Below are 25866 nucleotides of genomic sequence, written 5' to 3' on the forward strand. Positions count from 1 at the left end.
TTCTCCCTGCCTGGCTTGGCTTAATTAAGGCCTCTTTCACACGTCAGTTAATTGTAGACGTGTACAGTCAGTGGTCTCCACCGACCTCTTACGCATCCATTGACTTTAATGTGTATTCGAACACTGTGACACCATGGAAGCACACCCTATCTTTATCCGTGATTATAAACTATTTACTTTAAAGGGGTTCCCCTGTCTTAAAAGGTGAGCAGGACTGGTTGCCTCCACTTGCAGAGCTGCCTGGGAAGAAGAAGTGGTGAGGCCTCATTACACTGCTCTACAATAGATGGTAATGATGTGATCCTGCCTACAATATGCCATCCTGGCTGAGCAGCCTGACAGGAACAGTCACCAATATGTACAAACCGGATTCCCAAAAAGTTGGGACACTAAACAAATTGTGAATAAAAACTGAATGCAATGATGTGGAGATGGCAAATGTCTATATTTTATTTGTAATAGAACGTAGATGACAGATCAAATGTTTAATCCGAGTAAATGTATAATTTTAAAGGAAAAATACGTTGATTCAAATTTTCACGGTGTCAACAAATCCCCAAAAAGTTGGGACAAGTAGCAATAAGAGGCTGGAAAAAGTAAATTTGAGCATAACGAAGAGCTGGAAGACCAATTAACACTAATTAGGTCAATTGGCAACATGATTGGGTATAAAAAGAGCTTCTCAGAGTGGCAGTGTCTCTCAGAAGCCAAGATGGGTAGAGGATCACCAATTCCCACAATGTTGCGCAGAAAGATAGTGGAGCAATATCAGAAAGGTGCTACCCAGCGAAAAATTGCAAAGACTTTGCATCTATCATCATCAACTGTGCATAACATCATCCGAAGATTCAGAGAATCTGGAACAATCTCTGTGCGTAAGGGTCAAGGCCGTAAAACCATACTGGATGCCCGTGATCTCCGGGCCCTTAAACGACACTGCACCACAAACAGGAATGCTACTGTAAAGGAAATCACAGAATGGGCTCAGGAATACTTCCAGAAACCATTGTCAGTGAACACAATCCACCGTGCCATCCGCCGTTGCCAGCTGAAACTCTACAGTGCAAATAAGAAGCCATTTCTAAGCAAGATCCACAAGCTCATGCGTTTTCACTGGGCCAGGGATCATTTAAAATGGAGTGTGGCAAAATGGAAGACTGTTCTGTGGTCAGACGAGTCACGATTCGAAGTTCTTTTTGGAAATCTGCTGGTACGCCATGTCATCCGGACCAAAGAGGACAAGGACAACCCAAGTTGTTATCAACGCTCAGTTCAGAAGCCTGCATCTCTGATGGTATGGGGTTGCATGAGTGCGTGTGGCATGGGCAGCTTGCATGTCTGGAAAGGCACCATCAATGCAGAAAAATATATTCAGGTTCTAGAACAACATCTGCTCCCATCCAGACGTCATCTCTTTCAGGGAAGACCCTGCATTTTTCAACAAGATAATGCCAGACCACATTCTGCATCAATCACAACATCATGGCTGCGTAATAGAAGGATTCGGGTACTGAAATGGCCGGTCTGCAGTCCAGATCTTTCACCTATAGAGAACATTTGGCGCATCATAAAGAGGAAGGTGCAACAAAGAAGGCCCAAGACGATTGAACAGTTAGAGGCCTGTATTAGACAAGAATGGGAGAGCATTCCTATTTCTAAACTTGCGAAACTGGTCTCCTCGGTCCCCAGACGTCTGTTGAGTGTTGTAAGAAGAAGGGGAGATGCCACACAGTGGTGAAAATGGCCTTGTCCCAACTTTTTGGGGATTTGTTGACACCATGAAATTCTGATTCAACATATTTTTCCTTAAAATTGTACATTTTCTCAGTTGTGAAACTTTTGTTCCGTGATTTATGTTCTATTTTGAATAAAATATTAGAAGTTGGCACCTCCACATCATTGCATTCAGTTTTTATTCACGATTTGTATAGTGTCCCAACTTTTTTGGAATCCGGTTTGTAGTATAAGCAAGTGCCAGAGCATAGTGTGTAGTGAGGCCCCAGCTCCGCACCCTCCTAGGCATGTTCTGCTATACATTGCATTATATGGAATTCTAGAACTTATCTCACAAGGATGACATATTGGCTGCCATCAGAAGTTACCAATGAGATTCTGCAGAGAAAGAAAAAAAATGTTTACATGGTCAAAGCAAAATGTAGCGCCCCCTACTGGAAAGAATCTTCCTGTCCCTCACAAGTTAGCTTTTCCTTTGAAAAGGCCGAGCGGAGTTTCCCATCTGACCTGCACGTTTAGCCGACACCACAAAGGACGAGCAGTTCAAGGTCCTGTAAACCCTAATGACAACTCACAAACTGCAGCAGCCTCGCAACTTTCTCGAAAAAACAGGCGCTTGTGTAACTTAAATATACAAATGCTGCAAAGAGATAAGTTCTGACAGGCCCAGATAAGCGCTCTCCCAGCTGAGAAAGTTCTGCTTCATTCAGCTACAAAAGGCACAAGCCATCCTGATATGGCCGAAAGCCCAGATTAAACAGCGGACGGGGGGGGTTAAAGGGACAATATGAAGTGAAAAATGACAGGATGCGAGTGAGCAACCCTGAAGATGAACAGGAACTTCAAGTGTTATCAGCTGACATTACAAGACAGCAAAAGAGCTATAAAACAGTACCTCCTGCAGAAAAGCCTGCGCAGCCACCAGTACAAATGTGTTATATAGCTGGGGCTGGTGTCAGGAAGAAGGCAGCAGTTTTACAATCTGTTACATGTCGGGAACTATTTTAAGAAAAGGAAACGGGAAATTGAGACATAATTTCATTCCACAAAGTATATAAAAATAAATAAATAAACAGAAAATCAAGCTGGACAACAAACATAGCTACAGCCTAAAATCATTTAATTAAAAATATAAGAAAAAAATAAAACTAATAATAAATTCTGCATCAATGAAGTCCATGTGCCGACGTCCACAGCGTCTTACTGCTCTTGCCTATACGTAGATGACACTAAACTATTTTAATAGTAGTGTGAACACGACCTACTGATCAAAATCTCACCAGCACACAGTCCTCATAGTTGTATGTGGGCTATCCTTTACGCAGGCTAAAGATTCACTATCCAAATACCACAGCCATGGCGGAGTGACCAGAAACTCTCCATCTAGGTCCATCTCAGGACCTAGGGATGCAGAGGTTTGTAACTTTCATTTAATAAACTTGATATCATGTCACAAATAAAAACACTCAAAACGATTGAAAAAGTCAAGTAAAAGTTTCTTGCAACCCATTAAAGGTGTTATTTGATCAGAGGGGATTGACCGCTGGGTCAGTGGGGTGAATGGGGGGCCCGTGCTAACTTTTGTATGGAGCAGCAGCCTGCAGGTATGCCAAATTCAGCCCTATGGGATTGCTGGAGCCAAATACAAGCGCTCGACTATCTCCAGCAGTCCCTTAGAGTTGAATGGCGCAGCAGTGTGCTCACCGCTTCATACAAACAGGGGAACATGTGCCCTCGTTCTCACGATCGTCAGAGGCCCAAGTGGTTTTGACCCCCCACCAACCAACCTGTGGATAGGGAATACGTTCTTGTAACGGGACAACCCTTTTAAGTGTCAAGAGGAAGAGTGTACGACATCAATTCTGATTTGAAACTGCCTTGTAATTTTTTCGGGCTGCATCTTTTGCATGCTGCACTAGGGGCACAGCTATAGGAGGTGCAAAAGGAACCGTGGGGCACGTGCCTGAAGGGGCATCACAACCTTTCTGCCACATACTATACCAGTATTATAAATGTCACAAGGTGAGAGGGCTTATTTTATAGTAGGGAGGTTTAGCTGAGTTGTGCCCACAAATAAAACACTTTATTCAGCTTCATTATGCACAAAAATACACTTGTGAAAAATGAAAAAAAAAAAAGAACAGCTGGAAAACTTAATGCGACTGAGCTGAGACGGACAAAGTATAACCTGCTCGCAGTGATTGGTCGAGGGTCAAACAACCCAGGTGATGGATTCTGCAGAAAGCAGCATTTTTCTGTCCGGCATAGGATGCGGAGCAAGATGGATCCGGCATGAAACACAATCTCGGACACCAAAGAAAACGGACCCGGACCCATTGACGTATAATGGTTTTAGTGCCAGATCTGAGATAATACAACCGGATGCGTTCAGAACGGATGCAACTGATTGCATCATCTTAATGGAAGCGTTTTTGCCGATTCATGACGGATTCAGCAAAAACGCAGATGTGAAAGGAGCCTGGATGTATTTCTTATGTTTTATAGTATTACGGGTTACAGTTGCTAGATTGTTGGTGATGGGTTTTTAAGTCACAGATTTGCCAGATTTGGAATTGGGAAGGATTATTCATGGAAACACAGTTTTTTTACATCATGGGTTGTTTTGCCTTCCTCTGGATCCACATTGCAAGATAACAGACGAACTGAATGGATTCTTTTTTTTTTTTTTTTCAGTGTTACAAACGATGTTACTATGTTTTTGTGGTCAATGATGTATAACTTTAGTATAAGTATATGGAAATTTACAGTCAAATGTTTTTACTGAACAAAAAGATGCCCATTTGTGGGTATTAATATCAAATTTCTGCAATTTTGAAGCCCAGGCAATTAGAAAATACAATTTTTTAGCTGGGAACAAAAACTGCCTGCAATCAATCTTTATTTAGAATCTAGAAATGTACGTTACTACTGAACATGATGCTAATATCACATGACCATCAAAAAATAAATAAAAAAAACCCTAAGGAATCCGACACCCACCCATTGAGACACCAAAACTCATCCGGATGATAAATGAGCTGCAACACTGTAGACATGACATGTACGGCACACACAGACACAGCTGGCCTTACCTTAAGATACAAAAGCAGCTTTTAGCGCCTGAAGATAACCGGCAGAAGCCAAACCTATGCTTGCTGTCAATGTCAGTCAGCACAAATGTGAAGTTTTGCCCTACTTGGCTGGCCGAGAGGCTGAAAAGGGAAGCAAGACATGTGTGATACAAATAAGTCTCTAATATATGTACACGCACACAAACAGTATATAAGAGTGTGGCATGGATTGTGCACGGGGTCGGTTTTATTAATTCAAAAAAGGAAGCAGGTTTATTAACACTGAAGCGGATTACAGCCTTAAAGTCCTGCCTTGATTTACAGCTACAAACCACCCGGATCTAATTAGCTGTGACAGAGTCATGGACTGCAGAGTCCCCGAGAACTACAAGGGTAACTAGTCTGTCTGCCGTACAGAACAGAGCAGACGTGGCTAGATTCTGCATATTTCATATACACAAATACAGATATAGACTTTCAGTAAGAGAACGGGTTGTGGGAGGGGAGGGGAGTACTTTTTTTTTCAATTTTTTTAGATAATATGCAGAGTAGATAAAAAATAAAAATAAAAACAGCATTGATCCCCTCACCAATCCTCCTCTGTACAACCTGTAGTTATTTAATGGGGTCATTTAACCCATAATTAAAGGGGTTGTTCATTGGGATAACATTTGTAGATGAGGGGCAGAATGGTTTAAAAAAATAAAATAAAAGCAGTATACTCACCTCACTCACCTCTTTCTGCTGCCGTTCCGATGCTTATCAGGCCCTTGCTGGTTTCTGCTTCCTTACTCGAAGAACAGCGGGAACCCAAAAAGCATCACTTATCGACCAGTTATGCCCTTATCTAAAAATGTTATCCCTTTAACCAGGGGCGTAACTACAGTTTGTACAGAGGAAGTGCAGCAGCAGAGGATCAGTGAGGTGAGTAATGCTGTTTTTATATATTTTTTAACTTTTTCTTCATCTCAAGGAACAACTGCTTATTTAAAGGGCACAACTACAGGTATAGTGTGTAGCGGGGTAGTAATAAAAAAAACTTTGTCACATAAGAAAAGACCGGTATTATAAATTCAATATGTTAAGCAGTGGACTCTCTTAAGAATTATAATTTGGGATCCAGGTGCTTCAAGCATTGCTTTAAAGAGGATGATAAAAAAAAATGGCAAATAAAACGTTTATTTTTATTTTTTTTACTGTTAACCAAAACTATATCCTATATACTAACACATTCTGCTTGCTTTATCCTGTCATATTGAACATGTCCAATCTATCAGCAGCACGTTATAGAGACAGAGGACGTTCACTGCAGTCTTATAAGTCCAGTGGGCAGGGTGACGCAATGATTGACAGCCGTCCTTGTGTGTGAGTACATACAGAGATAGCTGTAGATACTGTAGCTGAGTAGGACCGCCCACTGGACTCCTAAGCACAGAAATAACAGGGCATTAAATGAATAAAATACAAGTTATACTGAGACTAGGAAAGTCATTACAAGTTATAGGTTCCATCAAAAATTCATATTTATTAGAGAATAAATAAAGTTATATCCTTATTGTCTAAAGAAAACAAGCAGATATTCTAAAAAACTATCACATCCGAAGAAAATTACATGATGCCATAGTCATACTGATCTAGAGGCATGCCCAGCCATGGGACACCCTCACACATTTATGCTGGTAGTAGGTAAAGTGACTGATACATTCATCTGTATTCAATAGTTAAAAACAACCTGTAGCTTCTGCTGACCCATCTGCAAGTAAGATAGAGGGAGAGAAGCTGAGCTCTGGGATCCATAGGATTATCTGATTTGGTACAGGATTTCTGAGAAAGAAGCACCTCTGACAGGACTCCTAGTAGTGACAGTGAGAGTCCTGATTATCACTTCCACACATGATGATTGACAGCTTTCTCAGCATACACACTGATACAAGGAAAGTTGGCAATCACTATGTGTTGGTGGGGTTATCACAAATCTCATTGTCTCTCCTAGGAGTCTTGTCAGCAGTGATTTTTACTGAGAATGATTTACCCAGTTTTAGGCAAATAGTAAAACTCTCAGGCTGCAGGAAGCCCCGCCAACTATCACAAAGTCCTGATCATTATTTTTAAAGTGTTCAGAGTTTTTTTGGCATAAAACTGTTGAGTGTTAAATATACAACTTAAAAAACAAAAACAATAAGACAGTCAAAAGATCTACCTGTCTAAGGAGAACGGGAAGCAAAATTTGGTGACGGTCTGGAGGACTTCCTGCAAAGAAACAGAGAACAGTCAGTAAATAGCCTTATATAGGTTGAATGAAGAATCAGTGAGGGTTATAAATTATTAGAGTATATCAAGGGCACTAATAATACAACACACTGTGCAAAGGTGCGTGCTGATTGAGGCGATGTGTGTGGGAAAAGTCCATACAGATCTACAGCACTAGAAGAACTCAATTTGTGGTAATTATGGAACATAGTGTTATAAAATTAAAGGGGCAGGAGGTTGACCCATCATAACTCCAGGGATAAGCGTCTGTTCGGAGGGGGTTCGGACGCCGACCAATCAGAAGAATGGCGTCCCATGCTGCTTCAGTCATAGGACTGCCGGAGGTATACCAGCGCTGTACTCAACTTCTCTTTGGAAGTCCTCCTCTGGAACTCCAGTACCCGGGGAACCCCATTTTTCTGGTCAGTGGGGGACCCAACGGATGGACCCCCACTAATGAGACACTTATACAATTATCATGTTATGGTGGGACACCCTTTGTAAGTTAAAAAAAATACAATAGTCCTATGTGAAAACCACATACAATGAATGGCAACTAGCCATGCACACCCTATAAAGGCCCTTTTTTAAGGACACACATTTTTGCACTTCATGAGCACCATTTATGTGACAGGACAGAAAACTACTGTAAGTCCTGGAAAGTAGGTGGTCTGCAAAAGACAAGCATGGTTTACTGTGCCATCAGACAAGACCAGATGAAACCCTCCACCAACAAGACATAAAGACCCAGAAGACCTGTTCTATAATCAGCCAACCCGCAACAAATTTACATTACAAATGCGGAATAATGAACATTGTATCCCGCAATGAGGAATTAATCAGAGACCAAGAATGTGAGATCTGCTGAGAGGTATTGCCCCTCAAGGGATAGTCACCAGCCACAGCATATGGGGTGCGGGATGCAAAACCAACCCTGTGCTGCTGCCAGCGCTGGTGCCTGTTACCTAGAAACCAGGGCTCGGGGAACGAAGCAGAGCGACATGTCACCAGGAGCACGGAGCAAGTGACAGCCAAGCTTCTAGCAATATCAGAGTGACTATCTTCACTTATCACTGCTGGCTTTCTCATTGTCCTATTATCCATTTTGACTCAAGCAGGAAACTCGCAGAAACCTTCAGAAAAATTGTAATCTGTCTACACAACAGTTGTAAACCATCACCGATATATGATATAATGATATGCATTGGCTACTATACTGCATCTGTATCATATACTTTCAAAATACTGCAGCATACATCTAGCACATCTGTAACGTGCACAGTTATAGCGGCCTAGCAGCATAACAAGTCATAAATACACGGATAGTTGTGTCCTACTAGACCGGGACCGTTCCCCGGCCTATCTACTAGAATTCGGCCAGACAAATATTGCTGCACACAACGTTTTTTGGTCCAGCCAAATCCTAGCATATATGCTGGGGAGCGGCCGAATCCCACAAAGCACTAGATTTATTTGATGAATGTGTGAAAGTAACTCCACGCCTGGCACCTCCACTGATCATGACAATGGGGGGGGGGGCCTGTTTGAAAGAAGAGGTGGGGTGGTGAAACGTGGTCTATGCGATTGGTGCACATAGCCAAACCAACTCAGTCAGTCCCAAAGCGTGTACACTCAACCACCACTCCATTCAGCGGTTCAACACCCACCAGTCTAGCAGTTATCGGCTATCTAGAATTCCACTTAGAGATATTATGGTCTAAGCAAATAAAGCGTTTATTGCTTAAAGGGTCACTGGACTTTCACAAATACCTATGATATGTCATGGTGACATATTATAGGTTTTGACGGGTGAGGGTATGAGTCCTGAGACCCCCACAATCTCTACAAGGAGAGAGAAGCACGCACGTAGCATGCGCTCACTCCTCTCTGCAGGAGACGGAAACGAGAGAGGCTCATAGACTTTCGACTGAGCCCCTCTACTGCAATGAGGAGAATAAGTGTTCCAGGTGAGTGCTTCTCTCTCCACCATCTATCGACATACCATCAGGGGTGGTCAACCTGCGGCTCTCCAGCTGTTATAAAACTACAACTCCCACCATGCCCTGCTGTAGGCTGATAGCTGTAGGCAGTCTGGGCATGCTGGGAGTTGTAGTTTTGCAACAGCTGAAGAGCCGCAGGTTGGCCACCCCTGCCATAGGTTATTTAACAAATTGGATGTCATCAAAGAATAAGATTGGGAATATTTCCCTTTTCCCTCATGCTCGGACCCAGTCCAATTTTATATTAATATGAACGCCTGGGAGAAAGGGGTCACCAATATGCGAGTGGAGCTGCTCTAAATCCAAAATGACACTCTGCAACAATATACGGAGAAAGAGGCTTTTGCAAAAATTGTTATCAGGTTATGTTCACATGGGTCAGATACACTGCAAATTTTTCACATGGATTTTCCAGGCAAGAAAATCTGCAGAGTTTACAGTAGCAGCAAAGTGGATGAAATTTGAAGACCAGCAAAAATCTATGACAAATCTGCATGTAGCTCGTGTGGATCTTGCTACAGATGGTCAAAAAAATGAGAGAAAAATTGTGACCAAGAGGTGAACTGAGAGACACAATGAAGCAAAGAGCTTCGGTATTAAAGGGGTTCTCAGGAGCTACAAATTGGTGGTCTACGATTAGTACAGGTCATCATTATCAGATGGGGGGGGGGCACACCTCTAGCTGCAACCGACTAACTGCTTACCAGGCACAGCTCCCTACTTTTGATTTTGGCGACCTTTAATCATCCTGTTGCGGACACTAAAACCGCAGCAGGACTCTAGGACCGCGTCAGGACAGTAAGACAGCGGAAGGACAGTAGGACAACGGCAGGACAGTAAGACAGCGGCAGGACAGTAAAACAGCGGCAGGACAGTAAGACAGGGGCAGGACAGTAAGACAGGGGCAGGACAGTAAGACAGGGGCAGGACAGTAAGACAGGGGAAGGACAGTAAGACAGGGGAAGGACAGTAAGACAGGGGAAGGACAGTAAAACAGCGGCAGGACAGTAAGACAGCGTCAGGACAGTAAGACAGCGGAAGGACAGTAAGACAGCAGCAGGACAGTAAGACAGCAGCAGGACAGTAAGACAGCGGAAGGACAGTAGGACAACGGCAGGACAGTAAGACAGCGGCAGGACAGTAAAACAGCGGCAGGACAGTAAGACAGGGGCAGGACAGTAAGACAGGGGAAGGACAGTAAGACAGGGGAAGGACAGTAAGACAGCGGCAGGACAGTAAGACAGCGGCAGGACAGTAAGACAGCGGCAGGACAGTAAGACAGCGGCAGGACAGTAAGACAGCGGCAGGACAGTAAGACAGCGGCAGGACAGTAAGACAGCGGCAGGACAGTAAGACAGCGGCAGGACAGTAAGACAGCGGCAGGACAGTAAGACAGCGGCAGGACAGTAAGACAGCGGCAGGACAGTAAGACAGCGGCAGGACAGTAAGACAGCGGAAGGACAGTAAGACAGCGGAAGGACAGTAAGACAGCGGAAGGACAGTAAGACAGCGGAAGGACAGTAAGACAGCGGAAGGACAGTAGGACAGCGGCAGGACAGTAAGACAGCAGTAGGACAGTGCCAGTAGGACTCAAGAATAAGCATAAAATTAATCTGAATTCTGAAAATACTGAAACCCGACAACCTAGTGATAAATCAAACTGCCAAACGGCAAGTCAAGAATACAATCGAAGAGCAATAAAAAAGTCAATCTCAGCTGAACCTGCCGATTTCTGTGGCAATGGTTAATCTCTGTGAACGTGGCAGATGTTGTAGAGAGGAAGGATCAAGCTGTTGGATTTCAACATGTCCAATCCTTTTGTTCTCAGGGGAGATAAGCCTTTGCTAGATGAGTCTGACAGAGGCTTACCCCCGTTCCCATTCAGAACGCATACATGCTCGGCTGAGGAGAGCATGCATATGTACGGGGGAGATTGAGAGGAAAAGCCATCAGTCAAAAACTGTCTGAAGCGTATGACCAGCCCTAGACTTTCGGCTGGTCAAAGAGTGAGTTCTAGAAGGGGAGCTATAGGTTACACAAGCTTTGGGCCCATTTACGGTTCAAAGACAGGGATCCGTCCACCTTCAATCACCAAGACTCTTGCTACAGATACTTTGCCACTTTCCATCTGGATAAAATTTTTCATTGGCCTCGTCTCTGCTTCTACAAAACCTCTTCTGATCCTAATTAAGACAGCAGAGAACTCCGCTCTCCGATGTGGCCAGCCGCGTAGCTGTTATTCAATGAGTGGCAGCTGATAATGGGATCATTATTTATTCGGGGTGGTATGGAAAAGAGCAGAAAGATGAAGTAGTTCTGGGCAGGACGCAAGATATGCCTAAAGCAAAGTGCAACCAGTCTAATAAATTAAACATCAGTATGCGTGGGACGTGTCTTCTGGTGGCAAATAATGAATTATCAATGGTAACTGAACGGATGCTCCTCAATTTATTTCAGAACCGCCTCCATTGTTCATAACACAAGCAAAATCAATCAATCTAATAACCTGCCCAATGGGGTGGAAACGAGAAAAGTGTCATTTAACCATTTCTTCTTCTGGGCTGGGAAATACAGATGTAGCAGGGATGAGTTTGTTATTTGGCACAGTCCCTTGTGAAATCACAGCGTTTGTATAAAAACTGGTGTTTGATAAACTGTCCCATGTAAATGTGCCACATATCACCCGATGAATGAGCAAACGTAGCACAATAAGTCATAATTTGTTGGCAGCAAATCTCCCTTTCATGGGAACAAATGATCGTAGTAATGATCATTCATCCCCACAGTGGCCGATGATCGCAGCATGTAAATGGGGATAATGAGTGAGCAATGAACAGGAACAAAACTGTCTTTTCTCCAGCTAGATCAGGTAAAGAGGTTATCCAGGAATTTATAATGATGATTGATGACCTATCCTACCGATCAGCTGTTTCAGGGAGCCACCGTGCTCTCCGGAGCTATGGTGAGCATGGCATGCTCCTGGGTAGCTTTCCAAGCACAGCGCCATACACTGTACAGCGGTCGTGCTTGGTATTGCCTCTTCCACACATCAGTCACATGGCCTAGTTGAAGCTCAGCCCCATTCAAGTCAATGCAACTAGGCCATGTGACTGATGTAACATGACGTCACATATGGAGATGAGCAAAGTGACTTCGGATGCTACATCCGAAGTCGCTTCGCAAAAAAATGTGTTCTAATACTGTACTGAGATTCGAAGAGCCGAAGTAAGTTATTCATGAAGTAGCGCGAGACTTCGCTGAATAACTTCGTAAATTGAATATTACAGTGAAAAACCTTGGAACCGAACTCGGCTTCGGTTACAAGGTACCACTCGGAACGGAAGCTGGGATCGGTTCCACGTTTTGAAGAGGTTTTTCACTGTAATAATCAATTACCGAAGTTACTCAACAAAGTCAGAACAACTTTGTGAATAACTTACTTCAGCTCTTCAGAGCCCATACATTCTAATACTGCATGGAGAATTTTTTTTTTTTTGCGAAGCGGCTTCGGATGTAGCGTCCGAAGCTCGCTTCGCTCAACTCTAGTCACATGGCCTAGGAGGAGGCTGCGGTGCTCATAGAGCGCCGGCCTCTTCTAACAGCTGGTCGGCGGAGTACTTGGGTGCTGGACCCCCACTGATCTGATACTGATGATCTATCCAGAGGATAGGTCATAAATATAACTAACCTCTTTAATTAGAGTATGATGGTACGTCTTTCTGCTCGGTTGAATATACAGTATACGCAGCTGTGAACAGGAAGACGCAGGAACGCATCCGGTAGGGAACTAAGCAGAAGAGCCCTCAGCGTCCACAGGTGTGAAGACATGGAGATTTTCTAAATAAAATTAGCCCCCTGAGATCTATTTGTTTCCTGCGGACCTTAATATAAAAAGTGTTTTCCCCCATAAGAGAACTAACAAAAAATGAAACAGCAATCTCAGCACTGCTACATCTGACAAACACAGCGCGGAAACATCTGTATTTAGGCGCCTCATCTCTCTCCTAGGTTGCAGCTGACCTACCTGATAGCACCACTCGGAACAAATCACTGGAGATAAACTCTCCAATGTGGCGGTCTCCTGGCTACGTATCGCGGCTCTGTCATATCGTGTACGAAATAAGTGCTCAGACAAACAACACTTAGTGTAATGAATGACGGCGTAATCTGGAGACGTGGAAGCAGCAGCCAGATGTTTAGCATCACACTTCTGCAGCGGAACAGCAAGTCCTCCTTTGACAGCTTGCAATCTTCACCTCTCTTTACTCTGCTTTTACACACTAGGAGTACACACTGAGGGGACGTGGGCCTACCCCCAAAACGCTGCCTACAGGTTACCACGAGTGGGTGAGCGTTAATTCTCACAACTGGATCCCTAAAGTTTCTGTGGATTTTGGACTTATTTATATTGTGGGAAGGTTCTCAATTAGCAGAAGGAGAAGACAGAAACCGTTACATTGTGCAAAAATAATCACCGAAACATGTACAGAAATGGGAAGAACACTAGGCCACAAAAGTACCGACGTGTCGTTCTTGACCGTATTGTAAGCGCTGCTAGGATATGGGAGGTTGATATGACATGTCTCCAACCATGTGGGCACCATTTCTGTTCTCTTTGAACCTTCTCCTTTGACCTAGAAGCAATACGTTTTGAGAAATATACCTCTGTAACACAGCATCCGATGGAGTACGCCCCAATTTTCATAATCAAAAGATCTCTATACGAGGCCAGAGGCACAGTAGACCGTTATGATGAATAGAGATGAGCGAAGTATTGGAAAATTAGATTTGGCTGGGTTGCCGAATAAAAAAATAAAATAAAATCAGCTTTGTAACAAATTACTTTCTTTGTAAGTAGTGGGTGCAATAAAAGGGAGTGGCGATTGCGCAGCTCCCCGTCATTGTACCCCTCAGATCCCTGCCACCCTCTGGACTGAAGATACAGCTCAAAATCTTGAGCATCCCATGATGACGTCATCACGTTGGCCTGCGTGGTGATGTCATACGTCACCGCGCACCGGATTTCACATAGGATCTTCAATTAAGATGACGGTAGCCGGCTCTTCGCGCTCAAACTAATGATTTTTTTTTTATTCTTTAACGCCATTCAGGGAAAATCGATTTGTTACCACAAAGTACGAGTAAATTCAGCTTCCTGGCAAATTGAATTTTCCATGAAATTTGAAGTGAAGTCCACTTTGTCAGGTTCGATTTGCTCAACATTAATGAAGAACATACAATTTGGAGCTTTTATGAAAAAGTAAAACACTATTTGTGCATGAGCCCTTACGTGTGCACCAAGGAACTGTGTCATTTGCATAGACATATCATGTATAGTGTTGGTCGAGCACCAAAGTGCTCGGGTGCTCGAGTAGAACACCTCGGGATGCTTGCGTGCTCTACCGAGCACCCGAGCACAATGGAAGTCAATGGGAGAACCCGAGCATTAAACCAGGTACCCCCTGCTCTGAAGAGGGGAGGGTGTCTGGTTCATAGGAAAAGGTCAGAAATTGATAGAAACACCACTGAAATGGTTCGGGAACAGCATGGGGAGGATGTCTGGATGCATCTTGGACTCCCAGGTCGCTGCTGGGAACGATGTTGTCAGAGTAGTGCGCCACTTTTACAGACTGACAATAATACGCACAAAACCGAAGATAAAATCGATTTTAGAGAAAATATTGTTGTTAGGAAACATTTACTATATATTTACTTGTATATAAAGTGCAAGTGCTGCCAAAAATTTACAATGAAGAGGCACTCCGATACAACCTGTATATCACATAAAGGAGGGCCTCATTCACATTGTGGTACAATTGTTCAGGTAGTCAGACTCCTACACTCATAAAGGGCTTCCAAAAATTACAAGGAACCGGCACTCCAATACACCCTTTATTACACATGAAGGAGGGCATCATACACACCCTTCAAAAAGTATGATTGATGGCTTGCTGGTGACCCTCTAAAACATTAGAGGTGAGGGCCTGTTGCTAAGCTGAACATCTAAAAAAAATTGTGGGCGAAGGCCTGCAGCGGAGCTGACCATCTAAAACATTATGAGCGAGGGCCTGCTGCTGATCTGACCATCTTTAAAAAATTGTGGGCGAGGGCCTGCTCCCGAGCTGACCATCTAAAACATTTTGTGTGCGAGGGCCTGCTGCCGAGCTGACCATCTAAAGTTTTGTGGGCGAGGGCCTGCTGCCGAGCTGACCATCTAAAGTTTTGTGGGCGAGGGCCTGCTGCCGAGCTGACCATCTAAAACATTTTGTGGGGCGAGGGCCTGCTGCCGAGCTGACCATCTAAAAATTTAGGGTTGAGGGTCTGCTGCTAAGCTGACCCTCTAAAACATTATGGTTGAGGTTCTGTTGGTGACCCTCAAAAACATTATGGGGGAGGGCCTGCTGCTGAGCTGACCCTCTAAAACATTAGGAGCGAGGGCAGCCTAATCAGCATGTTGATATGGGGGACGAGAAAAGGGAGATTGAACCATGTACCCTTTTTAGTGGTGGAAGGGGTGCATGGGAATACAGTGAATTCAATACACCATCAAAGCCACATTTAGAGTGCCTTTAGGTTACGCTGCTTTCCTCTGGTGGAGTAGAGAAGTCAGGGGCAATCCAGGCCTTGTTCATTTTTATTAAGAGTCAACCGGTCAGCATTTTCAGTTGACAGGCGGATGCGCTTATCAGTTATTATGCCCACAGCAGAACTAAATACACGCTCTGACAAAACGCTGGCGGCGGGGTAGGCCAGCACCTCCAAGGCGTAGAGCGCCAGTTCGTGCCACTTGTCCAGCTTGGACATCCAATAGTTGTAAGGCACACAGGGATCACTGAGGACGCTGACAAGGTCTGCTACATACTTCTTCACCATCTTCCAAACTTTTTCCCTCCTTGTGACACTAGGTCGCGCATCAGGTTGAGGGTGCTGGCGGGGTGTCATAAAACTGTCCCAGGCCTTGGAGAGTGCTGCCCTGCCTCTGTTGGAACTGCTGTTTGTTCCCCTCGTATCCCCTCCTCGGTTGACCAAGGAACTACGTACTCTGCAGCCACCGTTGTCAGCTGGAAATTTTTGGAGCAATTGTTCCACAAGGACCTTCTGGTATTGCACCATTTTGCTCGTCCTCTCCACCACAGGAATGAGAGATGAAAAGTTATCTTTGTAACGGGGGTCGAGAAGGGTGAACAACCAGTATTTGGTGTTAGCCGAAATGCGTACAACGGGAAAGGCAAGGGTCACGGGAAAGGCAGCCTAACATAAAGTCAACCATGTGTGCCAGAGTCCCAACAGACAAGACTTTGCTGTCCTCATCAGGAGGATGACTCTCAATCTCCTCATCCTCTGCCTCCTCTTCTACCCATCCACGCTGAACAGATGGAATAAAACTTCCATGGGCACTACCCTCTGTAGCGGAGGCAACCGTCTCCTGCTCCTCCTCCTCATCATCCAATTTACTGTATGGGGGCAGCCACAAGGTGACTTTATACTGTATGGGGCAGCCACAAGGTGACTTTATACTGTATGGGGCAGCCACAAGGAGATGTTATACTGTATGGGGCACCCACAAGGTGACATAATAGGTGACATTATACTGCATGGGGCAGCCACAAGGAGACACGGCATAGGACACAGTGGCGCATATCATGAAATGGAATTTTTCTAGGGCTGCACGATATGGGAATTTTGTGCGATTGCGATTAGGGCCCTAAAAATTGCGATAACGATATGCGATGCGATATTTTAAGGGAATTGTGCTAGAGGTCTATTTGCTTGGATTTTCAATGCAAAAGCACACAGAAAATACTGATAATGCTGAAATGTAGTTATGCTTAACTCAAGAACTGAAATGCACAGTGTTTTTCAAAATAAAACATCTTTTACTAAATTAAATAACATATTTGCATTACTGCAAAAGTACAAAATACAAAACTTGCCATTTTCTTAATAGCGCTGCACAGAACAGATAAATAAAATAGAATAAATAGAAGAACATTTGTTTTATCAAAATAACGACTTGCCTCCAGCCCCTCCTCCCTCCCCGCACAGTAACTGACGTATCGCCGGCCGCGCTGTGCAGCATAGCGGCCGGTGATACATCCGTGTCAGCCACCTAAAAAGTCAACCATCGCTTTATAGGACGCACTGCCATTACCTTTTGGGGGGGGGGGGGGGGAAGTTAGTCTTATAAAGCGAAAAATATGGTAATACAATTGCAGCATTTTTAGGTCGGCCAATTAGCAATTGCGATATGGCGATTTATTGCGATTGCTTTGGCGATATATTGTGCAGGCCTAGATTTTTTTATTATAATAAAGCGGCTTTTCTTACGCATTCAATGCTTTCGACTAGAGGAACAGGAAGACCGGCCTCTGAGAAGGTCTTGGTGTCTCTGTCTGTCTGATCCCCACACTATTGTCTCATTTATTTCAGAAACTTTGCCAGCGAACCAAACATAATCAATGAATCCTGCGTTACCATCAATACCTTCCGTCTTAAATATATTGAGCGGACCAGGCTTCACACCGGACGCATTGAACGCTCCAAATGTCAAGCCGGGATTTGATTACGGGCAGGCTACAACCTTGGGACAAGGAGGCAGGTGGTGAATGTCCAGGGCAAGCGGTGACACTAAGAGGTCTCTCCCTCCGGGGACACAGATCATACACTGCACTTTAAAGGAGGCACTTGCTATGGATCCATTTGTTCCTTCTTCATTAAGAGATTTTATCATTTACAAAAACAAAGTATCCGATTGAACAAATCCTTCGGATGCTGGAGCGCTCCTTGTGCGGCCTGGGTACAGAGATACATCCCCCGAACACCAAAGATAGTAGAAAATGCAATAATCAGCACAGAAACGAGAAAAGAGTGAGATCTTCATACATAACACCATAAAAGTTGTACAAAGGAAAAGTGGAGTAGTTACCGCTGGCAACCAATCAGATTCCACCCCTCATGTTGGAAGGTTAATGGGAAAATGAATGTTGTGATCTTGTTTTCAGCCATGAACAGGTCTCTTACTTTTACTTTGTGGCAGTTCTAATACAAGATAATAATGGTCTATCCTCATTGGTGGGGGTCCGAGTCCCAGAACCCCCTCTGATCAGCTATTGTGACCGCTGCAGAATCCTGGCAGCTTTCCAAGGACAGCGCCGTACATCGTATAGTGGCATTGCTTGGTATTGCAGCTCAGCTCCATTGACTTGAATGGGGCTGAGCTGGAACTAGGCCATGTGACCAATGTACAGTGACGTCACTGACCTAGGAAGAGGTCGCAGCGCTCACGGACCGCCTGGCCTTTTCTAACAGCTGATCAGAGGTGGTCACAGGTCAGACCCCCGCTAATCTGATAATGATGACCTATCCTGAGATAGGTTATTAATATCTTTTCCCGGATAATCCATTTAAGACTAAGGTCCACCGAACCTGCCGATTTCAGCAGGACCGGCTGACCACCCAATGTGTATTACTCTAGTTATTCATCCGACATTTGCTTGGCTGATGTCAGGGGGGAAAAAGGATTGGGCACGCTGAATTTCAATATGCTCAATCTGTTGTTCTGTTTGGCAGCAGCTTATCACCCAATTCCCCTTCAACTGAGATCACATGCATGCTCGGCCAGGATGTGAGGGACCGCCATCAGCCACTGGTTTAGGCCTAGTTCACACGAACGTCTTTTTTGCGAGTGTACGGGCCGTTTTTTTGTGTCCCGTATACGGAACCATTCATTTCAATGGTTCCGCATTAAAAACTGAATGTACTCCGTATGCATTCCGTTTCCGTATTTCCGTTTTTCTGTTCCGTTGAAAGATAGAACATGTCCTATTATTGCCCGCAAATCATGTTCCGTGGCTCCATTCAAGTCAATGGGTCCGCAAAAAAAAAAAAAAAACATCTGCGGAACCATCTATTGAAAATGTTATGCCCAGCCCAATTTTTTCTATGTAATTACTGTATATGCCATACTGAAAAACGGAACGGAAAAACAGAACAGAAACAGAACTCAAAAACGTAACAACAGATCCGTGAAAAACGGACCGCAAAAAACTATAACAGCCATACGTTCGTGTGAACTAGGCCTTACTGAAGACGTATGGTCTCCTACAGGAAATTTATCAGTGGAGGTCCATGAAGTTGTATTCCCATCGATCACCAGAACAGGGGGACATCATCTTCCATTCCACCTCCTGTGGATGGGCATGGCGGCACTGTATGGAGAGGTGGTCAAGCATAGCCATATTCCAGTACATACAAGTCTATGGACACTTAAAAATTCCTTTTCCATATAGCCCATAGACCAGGGATGGCCAACCTGAGGTTCTCTGGCTGTTGAAAAACTACAACTCCCAGCATGCCCACACTGCCTACAGCTATTAGCCAACAGCAGGGCATGGTGGGAGTTTTACAGCAGCTGGAGAGCCGCAGGTTGGCCATCCCTGCCATAGACCATATAGCCCATAGATTCTGCATTAAAGGCAGAATGTACTCGGACCTTTTTAAGGAAACAGCCCATGCATCCATCGGGCGACAGTAGATCTCCTCCATCGTGTGGGATCCACTGCCGTCCCAGGGTCCCTGTAGATACCATGTGGTTACTGACATACCGTCATCTATCTTCCTTCTCACAGAGGACCTGTCCCTGCTTAGAGCTGTAACTAGGTGCCAAGTAATGATGCTGCCCTGCTGCTTCCTGCCATGGGAGACCAGAGAGATTTCTGCAAGCAATATGGCAGCACAAAGGCTTTGAATATTCAAACAATCAGATTACATTTATTTTTTTTATTTTTTTTGGGGGGGGGGGGGGGGGTATGAAAAGCGTTATCATGATGTGTGTTGCCCCGATGGAGTTTGCTTTTTGCTTGCAGATGTATACAGCCCTAAGCTCCACTCGGGTATAAAACAGTAACAAAAAGGCAGCTATAAAAAATGGGGTTTATACATTTCAATCACACAACGTTGCAGGGAAAGGTCACATCATGTTCGGTATATGCGCCAAACATATAGCCCCAATATATGCCACTGACTTCAATCCTATAAAAAAAAAAAAAGTATACGGTGTAATATTGATTTTTTTTTTTGGGGCAGGATTTCTCTGAAAAGAAAATCTGATAACCACAAATGTTCAATAAACTGGAAGAGAAAATAAAAGTATATGGACACACTGGAGCATTATAATCTGCAGGCACATTTGGTGCGTGTGCTGAAAGCATATCCCGCTGTAAAGACGCGATTTAATGTCTTTTTTTTTTTTTTAAAGAAAAACCTGATTTGCTGCTCTATAAAAACTTCACAAAAAGTAAGTGCATGAGTTTTGTATATTGATAGATTCTCCTCCTTTACCAGCACATCACAAACTCAATGTACTATTATATTCTAAAAATCACACTATAATAACCCAAGAAACCGGAGTCTGTTGCAAAAAGGTCCCGAGACAGGACCACGGGTATAAAAAAAAATTAAGATGAGAAATGGTTAACCCAGATATATTCATAAACCACCTCGAAATCATATGAAAAGAACAATAGACCAGTGGGATATTATTTCCAAGAAGAATGTAAACCCATCCCAACATCATTAACATGGCTCACCAGAGACCTGCCTTGGGCATATGCAAAATCCTATTGTTACACTACAGATGCCCAAACCCTTCCTGGCAAAAAGCACCAAGAAGGAGGTGGCATAAAGAGCCTTTGATCAGGACAAAACACATCCACTAATAAAAAAAATAAAAAAAAAACACAAAAAAATATATATATATATAATTTAATACAAATATAAAAATATAAAAATAAAAAGTTATAAAAAAATATAAACAAAAAAAAAAGGGAAAACATGAATGTCGTTTTTTTGTACGTCATGATCAAAGTTATTTTTTTTTGTGTAGAATTTTTGCTTTACGTTCCAAATTTGTAAAAAAAAAAAAAACAACAACACAGGGTCCTCCTCTATATCGCATCAAACACATTAGGCCCATTCACATTGATACCCTCTCTGCAATATGTGAAAACGGTGAGAATGTGTGCAGCAGTTTCGCTTTCTTTGGGGTTTTCATTCCTCTCGTCTCCGGGAAACAGGCTGCCAAGCCTCGTAGACTGCATTCTGTGTCATTAATTGGGAGCGGTGGTAATGAGGAAGCCACGTTGTATTCATCAGAGAGGAGGCGGACGGAAAGCGACTGACAAATGCTGCGGGTGAACACTGGCACCCTCTCCCTGGACAAGGCCCTCGTGATCTATCAAGAACACCTTTCCTTGCCAGCGCAGGAGTGGAGTGAATATCCATATTAAATCATGTCAGAAGGAAGACAAAATATTAGTCGCCTAGTAAGAAGAAAAATGACCATCACATGCCGTAGCTAGAGCGAGAATGTATGGACATGGTAGTAGGCTCTTCTGATGACTACAAGTTATCCTCCATCTCTGGCAGCCCCGTAGACAAAGATTGGAGCTGCGGGGGGCAAGCTTCTATTAGGATGGGGGTGCTGGAGATCAGTGGGGGGTCCCAACGGTCACACCTTCAACAATCAGTTAGTTATCCCCTATCCGATGTACAGGGACAACTTTTAGTTCACGGAATACCTCTTTAAACTGACCAATAAAATAAAAAAAATCACCCCAAAAGAAAAGAACACACTCTCCTCTTGCAGGCCGTGTCTGCAATGTAAATCTTGCGCCGTTCAGTATTTGGCGCAGGCGCAGTGAGGGAAGGACGCTCCGCAACTGCTGGCTTCCTCACTGCGCCTGCGCCGAAGACTGAACAGCGTGAGATTTACACTGCAGACACGGCCGGCGGGAGAAGAGCAGCGCTGCCTGGCCCTGTCAATCAAGAGAAGAAGGGCGTGTAAAGAGGTGGGCAAACTGAGCCGCTAGGAGCAAGTACAACGGCCCCCATACTCCTAGAGGCTAATTAGCATATTCTAAAAGTTTGTTTTTCTGAAAAACGGCGTCAGACAGTGAGATAGTTCTGTTCAGCTGACATTAGCACATCGCTACTGTCAGCCAGCTTAATACCTATTTTTCAGGGGACAGAAACCCTTTAAGCATCCGTTCTGCTCAGTTATGCACATTTTGCGCCCGTTTTAGCCATTTCCATCTCAGATCCATTATTTTTATTTTTTTATTTTTTTTATCAGTCTAAAATACAGTAATGTATCTCAGACGGAAATGGCTAAAACAGATGCAAAATGTGAATAACTGAGCAGAACGGATCATTCAATTACAGGATCCATTATTTTTTGTTGTTGTTTTCAGTAGAATGAAAAACTAAACGTTGATGTGAACCCGGCATCAGCTGAATAAAAAGAGGTGCCTGCTTCTTAATCAATGCATCCGTATTGTGCTGGTCTTACACCAGAAACTGAAATCTATTGCAGGTATGGGCGGCCGTATTTCAATTATAGTGCTGGAGGGCTTGACCGTCTCGAAAAGTAGCTATTTTCTATGCAAAATGTTCAGAGAGAAAATTAGCATCATTTGTATGCCCTTTGTAAATGTATCTTAGGCCTAGTTCACATTTCAGTGTTTGATCAGTGATTTCCATCAGGGACAGTGAGCCAAAACCAGGTGCGGATCGAAAACACAAAACAGTAGGAAATCTTTCCATTATACCTTATGTCGGTGTAGGCTTCGCACCTGGAAATCACTGATCAAACACTGAGCAAATCATTGAAATGTGAACTAGGCCATATGGTGCCGGCCAAGGGTAGAAGGGATACTACAATGATTGTGGGCCTCACTTTTCTAAACTATCTAAGGCCTCCTTCACATTTCTATTTTTTATGGACGTGTGTTATCTGCATTTTCCGCTGACAGCACGCGCACCTATTCGTGTGTTTGTTCACACATCAGCGGTTTTTCACTCACCATGGGTCAGTGAAAAAAAATCACGGAGACATGCACTACTTTGGTTTGTGTTGCAGACCAAACACGTCCATTGAAGTCTATGGGTCTGTGAAAAATCACTGATAAAATATGGATGGCATCCGTGTTTGGATCGTTTGTCACTGAGCACTGGTAGAAGATGCTCTGGAAATCAAATTTCAACTGAGCAGTGTCCGTAGAATAAGGCTACATGCACACGACCTTATGTGTTTTGCGGTCCGCAAAAAAAAAAAAACAGATGACATCAGTATGCCATCCGTTTTTTTTTTGCAGATTCATTGTAACAATGCCTACAACGGACAAGAATAGGACATGTTATATTTATCTTGCGGGACTACTGAATAGACATACAGATGCGGACAGCACACATTTTTTGCGGACCCATTAAAAATGAATGGGTCTGCATCCTATCCTCAAGAATACGTCCATTCACACAACCGTATTTCTGGGTCTGCATCTGTTCCGCAAAAGGTGCGGACCCATAAGGATGTCCGCATCCTTACTTCCGTTCTGCGGCCCCGCAAAAAAGGCATTTTGCGGACCACACATGGCCGGCACTATAATAGAAATGCCTTTTGTTGTCCGTGTCTGTGGACAAGAATAGGACATGTTCTATTTTTTTGCGGGGCCCCGGAACATAAGTGCGGATGCAGACAGCACACTGAGCCATGTGCTGTCTGCATCTTTTGCGGCCTAAATGAATGAGCCTGCACCTGTTCTGCAAAATTGCTGAACGGATCTGGACCCATTTTGCGGACGTGTGAGTCAACAATCGTGGACAAGAATAGGCCTTTCTATCACAGGGTTGGCTGGTACCCGTGTTTTGCGGATCGCAAAACACTTACAGTCGAGTGAATGGACCCTAAGGATAACACGCAGACCATATACGGATCCTTCACGGACAACTTCACTGATGAAACACGTACAGATTTTCCACGGGCATCAAAAGTATATGGAAATGTGAACGAGGCCCAAGTCTCATGCACATGAACATATTTTTTTCCCGTGTCCATTCTTTTCTTGTTTTTTTGTGGCTAGTATATGGAACCACTCACTTCATTGGGGCCGCAAAAAAACGGAAATTACTCAGTATGCATTCCGTGTCCATATGTCCACATGGCCATTCCGCATTACAGACAGGGATAGGACAGTTCTGTTAGGGGCCAGCTGTTCCGTTCCGCAAAATGTGGAATGCACAGGACCAGTATCCGTGTTTGGTGGATTCGCAACTTGCGGACTGCAAAATATCCAATGGTTGTGTGTATGAGACCTAAGGCTAGCCGAAACCATGCCCACCCACAGCAGCCATTTGCCACCTGAATTTGAAAGTTGAATGGGATTTTCCAGGAATAGAGTACTGATGACCTATCTGCAGAGCAGGTCTTCAATATCTAATTAGTGTGGCTCAGACTCTGGGCAACCCCGACTTATCAGCTGTCTGAAGAGACTGCGGCACTCCGGTGAGCGCAGTGGCCTCTTTCTAGGTCAATGCCATGTTTATCGATCACATGGTCCATGTGCAGCTTAGTCTCAGCTTATTCAAGTGGATTGGCCAGGGTTGCAATACCAAGCACAACCACTATACGATATATGGCACTGTGCTTGGTATGCTGTAAAGAGACGACAGCACTCATCTGAGCACTGTGTTCCTTTCAAAGAGCTGATCGGTGGGGATGCCAGGAGTCGGACCACCATTTATCCAATACTAATGACCTTGTAAATGTTATATTAAAGCTGTGGGTCAGGCTGATTTAAATCCTGGAAATCAGTAGCCACTGAAGGCAAAATGTAGCTTTATATATGAATGCAAGTGACTTTCTAGCTGATACAGGGGGGTTGTAAGTCACTCCTCCGAAATGACAGGTGAGCCAGAGGTTCTTCTGATACAACTCTTCTAAGTGTGAGCCTGCAATTGGCTATCAAATTTAAAAGGGGTATTCCAAAAACATTATTCACGCATCCATTCAAACTGTACGGGAATGACAGACACAGCAGCACTTGGCTGCTGCTGTCATTTGCAGGCACAGCGCTATTCAAATTTTACTTTGCCACGGTCAGACAGCTGGGGGGACTCTCACCAGTCTAACATTTATAGCTCATACAGATGTAGATGGGCGTGGCTTTGACAACCGTAACAGAAGACCTGTAACTTGCACTGCTGCTATAACTGCCCCATGGGCCATGAAACTTAATGCTACGAGGAAATTTCCTTATACTGTATATATCACACATGAGCACATAATGCTACTACTACTTTAAAGGCTATGTACACCTCTGGGGGCATTTTTTTATTATTGCCTTGTACTTATTTTGAGCTAAAAATATTTTTTTTTCAATTTTATTAAAATTTTATCAATAATGTTGAGCCCCTATCTCTGTACAGCTTTGAGATTCTTTAGTAGCAGGCTCTGTATATTTACTGTTTACATCAGGCAGCTCAGCCGACGGCTTCTTATCTCTGTTCTCTGACCTCCTAAACTCTCATCATAGATCAATTCTTATCTTACTGATAAGAATGTGGCTTAAATAAGTGTTTATGACCTCTTAGCAATTTAGAGATAAATGGGGTGATTCATCAAACTTGTGTACAGTAGAACTGGCTTAGCTGCCCCTAGCAACCAATCAGATTCCACCTTTCATTTTTGACAGCTCCTTTGGAAAATTAAAGGTGGAATCTGATTGGATGCTATGGGCAACAAAGTCAGTTCTACTTAACACCAGTTTGATACAAGACCCCCAAAGGTTTATTAGATGACCAACACAAAGGGAAAGTACCATTCATACAGCTAGACAAACATATAACACTTTGTGACAGAACGGCTGAATATTTTTAATAAAGACCAATTTAAAAAAAAAAATTTTAGCCCAAAATGAGTAAAATTTAATCATAAAAAAAAAAAATTGCCCCCTGAGGGTTTACATAGCCTTTAA

General features: G+C 43.8%; 1 protein-coding gene across 4 annotated transcripts in view; it reads right to left on the reverse strand.

Moving 5' to 3' along the window:
• Positions 1-25866, reverse strand: part of DENND1A (DENN domain containing 1A) — a 746239-nt gene that overhangs the window by 529281 nt on the left and 191092 nt on the right. For all 4 annotated transcript variants that reach the window (XM_044305779.1, XM_044305777.1, XM_044305778.1 and 1 more), the window contains exons 4-5: positions 7006-7055; positions 4827-4946 (exon numbers count right to left, since the gene is read on the reverse strand). In XM_044305779.1, coding sequence (XP_044161714.1) covers positions 4827-4946; positions 7006-7055 — 170 coding nt within the window. The remainder of the gene's footprint in view (positions 1-4826; positions 4947-7005; positions 7056-25866) is intronic.

This window comes from Bufo gargarizans, chromosome 9 (assembly GCF_014858855.1).
Source record: "Bufo gargarizans isolate SCDJY-AF-19 chromosome 9, ASM1485885v1, whole genome shotgun sequence".
Classification (NCBI taxonomy): Eukaryota; Metazoa; Chordata; class Amphibia; order Anura; family Bufonidae; genus Bufo; species Bufo gargarizans.